Here is a 12916-nt window from a genome sequence, read left to right as displayed (position 1 = left end):
ATAATCATTTAAATCTTGGCGTGCAAGGTTCGCTCACTCCTCCTTGCCTTTTTGTCGATCCCTTATTTTTATTATACCAATAATTCTTGGCCACATGACCTAATTTTTACAGTTATATCACTGCACAACTTTTTTCTCTCTGTCTTTTTGATATTGTTCTTCCTTCTCTTTTCGAAGATTCAAAAGCCCTACCATCGACCTTTTGCTTTTAAGGGTTCGACCAAAATTTCCCGCTCTGAGTCTTGTCTCCTTTTCCTTTGAAATTGTCGGAACCACCGTGCTTCTTCCAGGTCTGAGCCTGCAGTGTTTGTATCGAATCTTGAATCCCCTTCCTTTCGACAATTCTAACCTCATACGCTTCCAACAAACCAACCAAATCTTCCAGTTTCATGACTTCAAGATTGTTGGATTCTTGAATAATTATGATAATGTGATCAAAGTGAGAGGTCAACGCACTCATTATCTTCTCAACTATCATCTTCTCAATTAGGGTTTTGCCACAACCCTTTATGAGATGGACAAGATTATGCACTTTCGACACATAGCCTGCAATATTTTCATCTTCTCCCATCTGCAACAATTCACACTGCCATCCCGAAGTCTACAATTTGACGACTTTGACTTTCTCATTTCCTTCATAGTACTTGATCAAAATATCCCATGCCTCATTCGCTGATTCAACATGAGAAATTTTGTCGAAATTCGCCGATTCTATCGTCGATTGAATGCAAAACACAGTCTTACAATCTTTCTTCTTGGCCTCTTTTTGTTGCGACTCTCTTAGTATTAGTTGCATTCTGAGCAAGCTCAGGGACGCCATTGGTAACCACTTTAAGGGTTTCATGAAAGTCAAACAGAAATTGCATTTGTTTTCTCCATCGAATCTAATTCTTGCAGTAAAAAATTGGAAGATAATTTGGAATGCCATTGGTGTCATTCATCTCTGCAGAAAACGCGATTAACAATCCACAATCCAGGAAGTACGATCACTAACGTGTGATTCTTGAAAACACGATCAAGAATCTAACTAGAGCTCTAGATATCAATTTGTTAGCGCGTGAGACACTTTTATTGATGAGAAAAAAGAGAGAATATGAAAATAAGGATTCTATTATTGAAGAATGATTGTGTTACAAACGGATTACATATGCATGTATTTATATACAAAGTTACTTGACTACTAAGTAACAAATATAACAAACTAAGTAACAAACCTTAAACTCTAATTAAAATTGGATTTAAGAATCATACATCTTAGATTATATCTTATATCTCAACAATCCGCACATAAGATTATTCTCATGACTTTGAATACATTAGGCTTGACTGTTATATATTTTATGATTGTAATTTATGACACTTGGTCCTTTCTATTTGAATCTTTCTTTTTATCGTTTGATTTAAAAAATAACATAATTTATACTCATATATATATATATATATATATATATATATATATATATATATATATATATATATATAATATATATATATATATATATATATATATATATATATATATATATATATATATATATATATCTTGATTCTAATTAATCCGGAACCTAACTCCCATATACTTTTGTGATTTAAGAATATTGGAATAAAAGAGAAAATGAGATATTTTCTTGCAATTGATTGGAGAAAATAAAGTTATATAAGTAGTCCTCTTCTATCTTAGGTAGTTTGAAGTATAGAAATTGAGTCACATCAAGACATTTAATACACTGTTGCTTTATTATAAAATGTTTCATGTGTTGTCGATCTTTAGTTGGATGTGCCCATATATAATGCGTTGGACTTGTGAGTTTTGACCATGCAAGATTTACTTTCTCCATTTGAGTAATAAGCACGTGACACCTTGCATGCATGCTGTGCTGCCATTCTTCTCTCCTACAAAGCAACCAACTACCAATCCAACGGTTGGCTTAATAAAAATGAAACACTAAGATTCACATTTTCATTTTAATCCTATAAAGCAACATTTATATAATCCCATAAGCTAACTTAAGTTGATAGCTTTACATGAATATTTTTTCTTTAAGAAAGTATCTCTACTGCAAAACTATTCTATTGAAGAAGTACAATGAAAAAAACAAAATACCATCTTATTTAAATATTCTTTTTACGAAGAAATGAATTTTAAATCATGATATTTAATTTATTCATTTTAAAAAGTAAATTTTTAATTATTAAACTACAAAACAAAAAAAAATTATATTTGAAAAAAGTATTTTTTACGTAAAGAATATTTTATTTTATTTTTAATTAAAAAATATTATTCCATATTTTACTATTATTTTAATACAAATTCAAACTTAATATTTTAAAATAGAGTAAATTAGCAAATAAGTCAAAAATGTTTTATTTAAAAATTAAAACTGCAATTAGAAGGTGATTGAAATCATTTAAAATCAAATTGATCGATCACTTTTAATTGTTAATAGCACACACGTAATAATATAATAAAATATAATAAAAAGAGATATTGGATAGAATATTCCTATAGAAAAAAGATAGTATTTGGATCTTTTCTTGCTAAGCAAGAGCTGGATGGGTGGGAACATTTAGAAGCATAGAGAAAAGGATTAAAAAAAGTTTGAAGGAGAGAGAGAAAAACAAAATATAAGTGGAAGGATGCTTCGCTTATGACTCATCGGATTCTTTATATCCATAAGAATATTATATCATATTTCCTTTAGAAAAATATATCATTATTTGAGTTTGAATTTCTTATTATTTTTGACAATAGATTATTATGATATATAAATTAAATTGTTTTTTAATTCAATAAATAATATATTTATGTAACTTATATATAGATTAAATATGATAAATTAAAAAAATTAAGTGTTTATTTTTATGATAAATTAAATTGGTAGTTTTTCTTTTAAATTTGTGGACGGGTATGAAAATATACAATATGAATAACAATAAAAAATTTAAAATCTTTTTCATTTAAATTATAATTAAATAAAATTTTATAATAAATTTGTCATATTTTATTTATATATTTTTATATTTACTTAAAAACTAAGACTTGTTTAAATAGTATTTATAAAGAAAAAGATATAACGTATTTAATCGATAATTCTATTTAATATATTTTCATAATAAAAAATAGAAATATTATAGTATTTCATTTTATTATAAATAATATTTTTAGAATAAAAATATTATAAAACAAATAGTTTATTTTAATTTTTAATATATTTTTTAATTACTTTTTTATTATTTTTATCATTCTTAATATTAATAAAAAATATCTTAATAAAAATATTATCTTTTTACATTATTTATTTATTTTTATTTTAATTTAGATAAATTATCGACCGATAAGGAGGAATAAGGTAAGATACATTTTTTATTATAATTATGATAGCACAATAAAATGATTATTTCTTCTCTATTATATGAATATAATAAAATATTTATGAATTTTTCTATTTTATATTAGATATTTTTTATAAATAAATAAAAAATATTTTTTTTAAAGGAAGAAAATATAAGTTATTGAGCAATATATAAGAATAAATTTTATTTACCAGTAATTAATATAAAGTCAAAATTAAGAAGAGAAGGCGTTTTGGAAAAGAAAACGAGATGCCTACTACTTAAAACGAGAATATTCTAAAATAAAATAAAAAAGAGTTTCGTGCAGCGTTACTACTTACCTCTGTTCGGTTTCTCTCTCTTGCCAGCCAGCCAGCCAGCTTACTTCTGTTTCTCTCTCATCAATGCCGCTCTTTCCTATCTGAATTCTCAACTCTAGAGAGAGAAACACAAACGTTTTCTAGAGAGAGAGAGAAGGGGTAGTAGGGTACACACTCTCTCTCGCACCAAACAACAATGGCTTCGTTGGATATCTTCCTCTTCTCTCTCAGCACAACCTTTTGTACTCCTTTCGCCGTTTACATTCAGATCCAGGTTTTTCACTTCTCTCTTTTCTTTTTCTTTTTTTCTATCAATCATCGTTCTTTATTTAGGGTAATTTCATTTCCAACCTATTTTTTACTGGAAATTCAGTTGAACTCGTACTTCTTTTTTTTCCTCTTTATATTCAATAATTATTGTTTAATTTTACTCTTGTTTGATTCTTGAAGTTTATCCATTAGTAAATTAAGTTTTGTTTATAGTTATAGATATTAGTACATTGTGAAATTTTTTCTTTTTTTTTTATCTCCTCTTTGCTTGGTTATGTTTATGATTAATTTGTGTTGTAGCATGTAATTTTTGCCTATGCTTAATTATGCGGTGAAAGAAATTAATTTTTAGTGAATTGATTATATAAAATTGATTCTGATTATATAAAATTGATTCTGGTTACGGGCGAGTTGTTAAATATAAAGTGATTTATGTTTGGATAATTTTATGTAAAATTGAGTTAAACAGTAAATTTCAATGTAAAAATCACAATTATACCTCTAGAATTGTTTTTGGCTCTTCCAAAAGTTAAACCAAACATGCACTTTATTTGTTACAAGGTTTTTGTTTTGGAGGGGAAAGGTTTACAAAGTGGTGACATAATTCGGTTTTGATTTCCGAATCAAGTAGTAAAAGGGGTACTTGGTTGGTGCTAGTGAAGCTTTTTTGTGGAGAATTTATGATTGTGCTTTTGGTTTAACAACTTGGGGTTGTTGGAAAGTACATTACTTTTGAATTTATTCTGGATTCATATTGATGTAACTGTTGCTTTCATGAAGAGGATTGAATGAATGGTTTGCTTTGTAGGATATGGATGGTATTTAGCTATCCTTAAATGCATGTGATTTAGATGTTCAATCTCTCCTTTTTTCCAGGGAACTTCTAAACTGATTTTATTCCCAATTTTTATTTTAAAGTTTGGGTTGTTTTGCTTCCTATCTGTCATGTCAGATTTGACATCCCTAATCCTTGTAGGATTTAATTCTAGTACATATAGAATATACTTGCAACACAAGAAACATTGTAGGGGAAGTTTCACATTGTTATAGGAGTTTTAGTGATAAGTTCTATATCAAATTGGAATTGTGAAATTGTATGATTATTGAATGAGATAGAATTAATTAAGAAGGTCGTGGAATCTCAAGGATCCTTCATGTAAACAAACCCCTTGCTTTTTTAGTGGTTGGATTGAGAAATCCCTATTAGTGGCAGCAATGTAGTCAAGATCTAGTGTTGGATCATAAGATTGTAAGATCTTTCGTGCCAAGGGTGCCTGAGAGTGCTATGATTAGAGAAAGATTGTTTTCGTCGCCGGTGTGGTCAAGATCGGGCTTTTTGAAGCAAGATCGTATAAAAAACATGCTGGACCTTTTTTTTGGGCCTGAATTTTAATTTGTATGTTTTTGTGTATGTGTGTATAAATATATATGAAATTACCATTTTTCCCTTCAGTAGGATCTTACGTGCCGTGCTAACGATATGAGTTTTACGATTTTTCACAAGCCGATCGATCCTACTTAAGATCTCGTGCTTGACTACATTGAGTGGCAGTGTTAAGTAAATATATATAGGTCTTGCGGTTTGATTGAACCATTGCATGATAATTATTAACATATGTTTTCTTGAAATCTTGGTTTGTATGTCACCACCTCTGTTACTTTAGAGAGATATCATGAGAAATAATCATAAACCTGAATGTTATGTTTGCTCTGCAGGGATGTTTCATTTGCTTAACACTTGCGCTTGGGTGGGCTCTTGCTTCTTATGTTAGGTACTATTACTCAATAGTGTCAGAGTCTGGAAACACTTTCATTGTCGTGTCTATGAGAAATAATGCAGTTTCCCCCTTACAGGAACAGAGAGATAAAACAAATGAAGGATGCTATGAAGAATGGGAATAGTTTATCTTTCCTTTGTCATGACATTAATGAACTTGAGCACTCCTATCAGGCCAATCTTCCAAGAGTAACAGTAGTTATGCCCCTGAAAGGGTTTGGGGAACACAATCTCCACAATTGGAGGAGTCAGGTAAAACTCATACCCCCCCGGAACTTATTTGATATTTCTGTTTTTCTTTTGGTTTACATGTGGTGCCTACCTTATTGGTTCTTCCATGAATAGTGCATTATGACTTGGAAAATTTTAATTTAATTTAGACTTATTTGTATGTGTATTTCACATACTTTCTCTTTCATATTCCTAAATTTTAAGTTCTAATTTAAATTGTATCATATATAGCAAAGATGAAGAAGTTGCCTTGGATGTGTGGTAAGACTATACGAAATAAGTTTAGAAATGACAATATTAGAGAAAGTGTTCTATCACATTTTGGGCCTACTATTGATTATTCATTTTTGTTGCATAGTTAACAACAGTCGGTTGTAATTGTGAACATCTTTTTAAGCTAATACTTGGACTTTGTATGTCAAATTTAATAGCGAAATTTCATTACGGTTCTGTTTCTTTATTTATTAATTTTTAAATGCAGATAACATCTCTTTATGGTGGCCCTATAGAGTTTCTTTTCGTGGTAGAAAGTACAGAAGATACTGCTTACCGTGCAGTATCACGGCTAATATCAGAATTCAAGGTATAAATAAGTCCACATTTCCCTCCACTTATACATTCATGTTTTGAATTATTTGCTATTAAGTTTTGCAATGTTAAACTTTCAGTATGGTTTTTATACCCTCGTTACCCTGTTGGAACCAGATAAACTTCTGTTTTGCAGTTTGATTCTGTTCCTTCCAAGTCATTACCTGAATATTTTTCTTTCTTGGGTACATATTCTAATCTTGTCCATATCTCACTAAATTGGATAAGTGTTTGATATATGCAGGATGATGTTGATGTTAAGGTTATCGTAGCTGGTTTATCAACAACTTGTAGTCAAAAAATTCACAATCAATTGGTATGTAAATTTACTGACATATTTTGATTGTTCTTTCAAATACAAAGTATAGCTTTATTGTTGACTAGTTCCCTACATTTATTGAAAGTCTATTTAAATCTATGTTGAAAATGGTGACAATCTTAGTTGTTTCATTGACTATAGTAGTTAGACATGATTTAATTTCCCAGCATAACACTTGATAGTTACAACAATACATGCATGCCAGACCTGAATTAACTTTTTTATAATTTGATATTGACACTTTGTTTGGGTCATTTACTAGTCTGTTAAACTGTCCTTGTTAGATTCATTTTGCTAACTACACTAGTATCACATGCTAATATTAGACTACTGGCAGGTTGGGGTGGAGAAAATGCACAAAGACAGCAAGTATGTATTATTTTTGGATGATGATGTTAGGATACATCCTGGATCAATTGGAGCACTCACTCGTGAGATGGAGAAAAACCCTCAGGTATTACTTAAACTTTGTTTCTTGTTCTATTTTTAGGTGCTAATGATAATTATTATAATTCTACTTATCTGAGTTTTTTTTTGTGATTTTAACCGTTTTGATGCTTCACAGATATTTATTCAAACTGGATATCCTCTTGATTTGCCATCTGGAAGTCTAGGGAGTTACTGCATCTATGAATATCATATGGTACACAATTACCTCTATCATTTATTCTCTGATCTTTGCAGCACACATCTGTGTATAAGATGGTTTTCCTTTTATTTTCCAGTCGTTTTGAAGAGTTTATGAATAAAGCTTAGTTTGCTAATTGAATTTGAATTAAGTCACTATTAATCAGACAACTTTTCATTTAGGCTTTTGATAATGTATCATTATTTAACGCTGATTCTACATTATGGACTCATCACGGATCTATTGCATGCCTTACCTTGCGTTTGCAAGGGGCTGATTCCACAACAACTTAAACCTGTGTCCTCCATTCACACAATATGTCAATATTTAATTATGTCATTTAACATTTTCTTTCCTAATCTTTTCTCCTTTTGTTTTATTATACAGCCTTGTTCGATGGGATTTGCCACTGGTGGGAGAACATTCTTTCTGTGGGGAGGCTGTATGATGGCAAGTAGCTTTTGCCTTTTCTTAGTTGCCGCTTTAAAGAAAAGCTTAATTTTAACTTGTTAGTTTTTCTCCAGATGCATGCTGATGACTTTAGGCAAGACCGTTATGGTGTAGTCTCGGGACTTAAAGATGGTGGATACTCCGATGATATGACTCTTGCAGCCATAGCTGGTACATCTTTGATTTTCTTATCAAAATTCTTGATGTAATTATCACTTCAATCATATAAAATTTAAACATATTCATCATCATATATAACTGCACTATATGTACCAATCATTGAAAAACAATTACCTGATGGTTGATCCTATTATTCTAACAATGACTACATTGCCATCTTTTTCAGGGGCTCATAAAAGACTTATTACTTCTCCCCCAGTTGCTGTCTTTCCTCACCCCCTTGCCAGTGATCTTAATTTTGGAAGGTTTGTGACTATCTCTCATCTGAAAAATATAGTTTCCTTCCATTTTTTATGATTTAGGTTTTAAAATTCTGTAGATACTGGAATTACTTGAGGAAACAAACATTTGTTTTGGAGTCATATACAACAACCGTTAACTGGGTGATGAATCGTGCATTGTTTGGTGTTCACTGCTATTTGTCATGGGGATTTGTAGCACCATTCTTTATGGCAACGATTCATCTTGCAGCAGCATTTAGATTTTATAGTTTGGGATACTCACTTGAAGAAGTGACCTATACTCCTGCTGGTGAGCATACTACTTTTCCTTTTGGCAGGTTGTTAATGTTGATTCATTCAAACATTTTGCCAGGGTTCTGATGCTAAATAAGGGATATTGTTCAACTTACTTGTAGTGTTGTCTGATTTTATATTCATGATTATGCTCTCAAGCTACATGTAGAAATTTGAAATTGCCGTGGGTTTATTTCATTCAGGAATAGCACTAGTGTGAACTTTTGTGTGATATGAAATTTGTAAATAAATACTTTGTATAATTTTAAATATGTTGTTATCTTAACACCTTCTGACCTTGTTTGTGGGATACTAAAATAAATTAGACAAATCCGGTCTGTCTGTAATATATGTGAATGTTTTTTTCTTTCTTTCAAACATGCACTTCTCACAAGTCAAATTTAATTCCAAAAATAACACTATCTTCTCCATTTTTACAAGTTATATCTCCACTTCTAACATTTTCAGTTCTTTCATTTTGATGCGTGCCTTTTCCCAGGGTTATCACTGGTGAGCTTCCTAGCCATATGCACTCTTGTGGAACTTCTTTCAATGTGGAACTTGACAAGGATAGAAGTTCAACTATGCAACATGCTGTCCCCAGAGGCACCACAGCTATCTCTTGCTGCCTATAATTGGTGTCTTGTAAGTATTTTTTTTCTTGTTTTTAATATGGTTAGATTTTAATACGTTTATCCTATTTAGTTCCTGCAAATAAATGGTTTTCCACTCTTGGCTCCTGCAAAATTTTCTGACTTTTAAAAAAACAATACATTTAAAAAAGCAATATATTTTTGCCGCTGTATTTTCTAGGTTATCTGGCAATGCCGTTGCTAATCGAAGTACATGTCACTGTATCAGCGTAGAATTAATAATGCCATGTGTATAAAATGGACACCAACTCACTATCAGAACTACTTCTTCAAGTCTCCCCTCTTCTTCAGCCTCTCACTATCCACACCCCATCTCACTCTCTATCTCGTCAACCTCCTACTATGGCGTTGGGTCAGTGAGAAAGAAAAATGAAACTGAGTTGGAGTCCACGTGACAGACATTATTAATCATACGCGGCAACAATGATGTGTATTTTCCTTCATTTAAGCGTGAAAAAGGGACGATTAATGGTGGAGACAAACAAATGATTTTGTAAATATTCGGGACCAATAAAGGACAAAATTGAGCAGATACTAAAAGTGAAAATTGAGCAGATAATATAAATAAAAATGTTATGCCATCAAAATATACTTGATTACTGATTGCTAAAGTTAGAAAGGGTGTTATTTTTTCGCAGGTGTTCATTGCATTGCTGGTGGACAACTTTCTATACCCTTTGTCTGCGATCAAGTCTCACTTTTCTCAATCTATCAATTGGTCTGGTATTTGGTACTATTTAAGAGATGGAAAAATTATCAAGGTATGTTTGTCAAGGGCTTTATGTCATCTCTGACTTGATTTCTTTTGCCGCTGTTTTCTTAAACAAAAAGTATTTGAATGTACACTCTGCAGATTGAAAGAACTGAAAGAGGCAAGGATATGACTCCGGTTTTCACAGACTTGGGAGGGAAACATTTATACGGAAAGAAAGGGATACCTGCCAAAGGTTCATTCCTCAGTTCTTTGTCCAGAAGTATTGCACAATGGCATCAACCCAAAAAATTTGATAACTAGGCAAAAGCTTCAAGCAGCTGTATCATTCTCTCTTTTGAAGCAAGGGTGTTGGTAGATCACATTGATCTCATTTATTGTTTGGTGCAATTCTTGATTGATTGTTTTAGATGATGGTAGGAGTCCTAGTTCCATTTTTTCATTACCCATTCAATCCATTATTATTTTTTACTGCAAGCTTTGCCCCTGGCTTCATTTTGTAATTGTAACTGCTATATGTGATATAATATATGGAACAGTACTAAAAAATTGCAAAGTTTAGAAACAAACAAGCAGTGATTCACATCATCTCATTCACGCCATAGCGTTTTCTTATTCAAGGACCAAACAAAGCACTCACAAGTCAGAATAATTGTTACCAAGAAAACAAAATTTGTTTCTGCTCACACAGCATGAATTAGTACAATGCAAACAATTTTTTTAACAAATTTCAAAGGTGAAAATTTCAAAATAGTTTTACTGTACAAAGTAGAATGTTGGTTTCAATAAAAGTCTTTGATTTCACACTGGGTTGAGTGCAAGCTGTAATGCTATTAGCTTATATATGACTATTATTACACTTTTTTCAATAAGCTCTCAATATTATTTCATTTTTCTTTATAATACATTCCACCGAAAGTCATATAAACTGGCACCATTCACTAGGAACAGAATAAAGCAAAGAACAAAAGAATCCATAGTAACAGAAATCTCCTTTTGGCCTTTACCTTTATCTAAAAAATTCTGCATTAACATTTCCACATCCACTCCAGAAAAAGAAAGAAGTGATATGGGGTGCTGCTTCCATGGCTCTACAGCTATGCCACCAATGGAAACCTCTCTACCAAGTAGTACTGTTGAAGACTATGCAGGACCCAAGAACCTCAAACAACAAATCCTGATACAAATACCAGGATGTAAAGTTCATCTGATGGATGAAGGAGAAGCTTTTGAACTTGCTCAAGGCCATTTCATGGTCATCAAAACATTGGAAGAGAATGTGTCTCTTGCAACAATTATTAACGTCGGAAATGAACTTCAGTGGCCTTTGACTAAAGATGAGCCTGTAGTGAAGCTAGATGCTCTCCATTACCTGTTTTCGTTGCCCGTGAAAGACGGCGAGCCTCTTAGCTATGGCGTAACCTTTTCGGAAGATAGTTATGGAAGTTTGAGTTTTCTAGATTCGTTTTTGAAAGAACAGTCTTGCTTTTCTGGCTTAAAGTTGAGTAACAAGAATGATCTTGATTGGAAGGAGTTTGCTCCGAGGGTCGAAGATTACAATCATTTTCTGTCCAAGCTTATTGCAGGAGGAACTGGTCAGATTGTGAAGGGTATCTTCATCTGCAGCAATGCTTATACAAACAAGGTTTTTTCTTCTTCTTTTTTTTCTATAAAAATATTAATAGAGACATCTTGTTTTAAGAAGCATGAAGCATATTGTAATTTCTCAGAGTCTACAAAGTGAAAACAATGTGTGTGTGACATAGTGATAACAATGACTTAGAACTTTTAGCTGAATGCAAAAACCACCAGGTTCAAAAAGGAGGAGAAAAGATCCTAAGTAGTCATGCAGACGAGAAAAACAGTGTTGTGGTCAAGGAAAGCATGAACAACAAGAGCGCGGAGGCCTCGAAGAAGAACAAAATCAATAAAAACCTCAAACGGTAAACGAAAATGACTCTGAGGTGCACACATACATAGCACATAATACTTAGTATGATGATAGTTGTGTTTTGTATTGCAATGTAGTGTGAGGAAGCTGTCTAAGATGACAGAAAAGTTGAGCAAATCTTTGCTTAATGGTGTTGGCATAGTTAGTGGAACAGTGATGGGTCCTTTGGTTAAATCCCAACCAGGAAAGGCATTTTTAAGGATGTTACCTGGAGAGGTGCTGTTGGCTTCATTTGATGCAGTCAGTAAGTAAAACCAAGTCAAAACACTTGATGAAAGAACCCTTTATGTTATGTTATGCTGGTTTCTTTCTTTTAAATAAGGAATAGTAACATCATCTTGACTTTTGTATTTCTCTTGTTATGTTATGTTATGCTGCAGACAAAGTTCTAGATGCAGCTGAAGCTGCTGAAAAACAAACTCTTTCTGCTACCTCAAAAGCCGCATCCAGAATGGTCTCTAACAGGTATGGGGAAAATGCTGGGGAAGCTACTGAGCATGTGTTTGCAACTGCTGGACATGCTGCTAACACTGCTTGGAATGTCTTTAAGATTAGAAAGGCCATCAATCCAACTTCATCAGCAACCAAGGGTGCACTGAAAAATGCTGTCAAAAATATAAGTTTTAAGCATTAAATTCCATTTAAGTTGCTTTATACTTGTTTGTCAAAAAAAGTGGTGCAATTGATTAGTACTTTTTGTATACATGTATTCATTTCAATAACTAGCTAAGCTTAGAGAGCACCAAAGGGAGTCCTCTACTTCTCCAAATTCAGAAGCTCAAACATCAGATACCATGGCTTATAATAGCCACAATAACAATATTAACAACAACGAATACATCAACAAAGGAAACAACATCTACGGTTTTACACGAAACATTTCAAAGTGGCTAGCTAATATACTAAAATATTACAATAATCAGAGGTAAACAAAGATCAAAACGGTTACATATTTTGTATGAAGATCTGAATTAACATATCAACTTTTG

General features: G+C 32.0%; 2 protein-coding genes across 2 annotated transcripts; both read left to right on the top strand.

Annotated features, from left to right (window-relative positions):
• Positions 1-3653: 3653 nt before the first annotated feature.
• On the top strand, positions 3654-10564 carry LOC127102170 (uncharacterized). The gene is made up of 14 exons (XM_051039574.1): positions 3654-3927; positions 5640-5695; positions 5778-5952; positions 6413-6514; positions 6764-6835; positions 7176-7292; positions 7404-7481; positions 7854-7916; positions 7991-8087; positions 8263-8341; positions 8416-8627; positions 9111-9256; positions 9903-10025; positions 10118-10564. The coding sequence occupies exons 1-14, from the start codon at positions 3850-3852 to the stop codon at positions 10277-10279; spliced, it is 1560 nt and encodes a 519-aa protein (XP_050895531.1). The 5' UTR covers positions 3654-3849; the 3' UTR covers positions 10280-10564.
• A 301-nt stretch (positions 10565-10865) lies between these two features.
• LOC127102171 (senescence/dehydration-associated protein At3g51250) lies at positions 10866-12628 on the top strand. The gene is made up of 4 exons (XM_051039576.1): positions 10866-11621; positions 11789-11919; positions 12005-12171; positions 12308-12628. The coding sequence occupies exons 1-4, from the start codon at positions 11046-11048 to the stop codon at positions 12559-12561; spliced, it is 1128 nt and encodes a 375-aa protein (XP_050895533.1). The 5' UTR covers positions 10866-11045; the 3' UTR covers positions 12562-12628.
• The last annotated feature ends 288 nt before the right edge of the window (positions 12629-12916 follow it).

This window comes from Lathyrus oleraceus, chromosome 7 (genome assembly GCF_024323335.1).
Source record: "Lathyrus oleraceus cultivar Zhongwan6 chromosome 7, CAAS_Psat_ZW6_1.0, whole genome shotgun sequence".
Lineage (NCBI taxonomy): Eukaryota > Viridiplantae > Streptophyta > Magnoliopsida > Fabales > Fabaceae > Lathyrus > Lathyrus oleraceus.
This window is presented reverse-complemented; position numbering and strand designations above follow the sequence as displayed.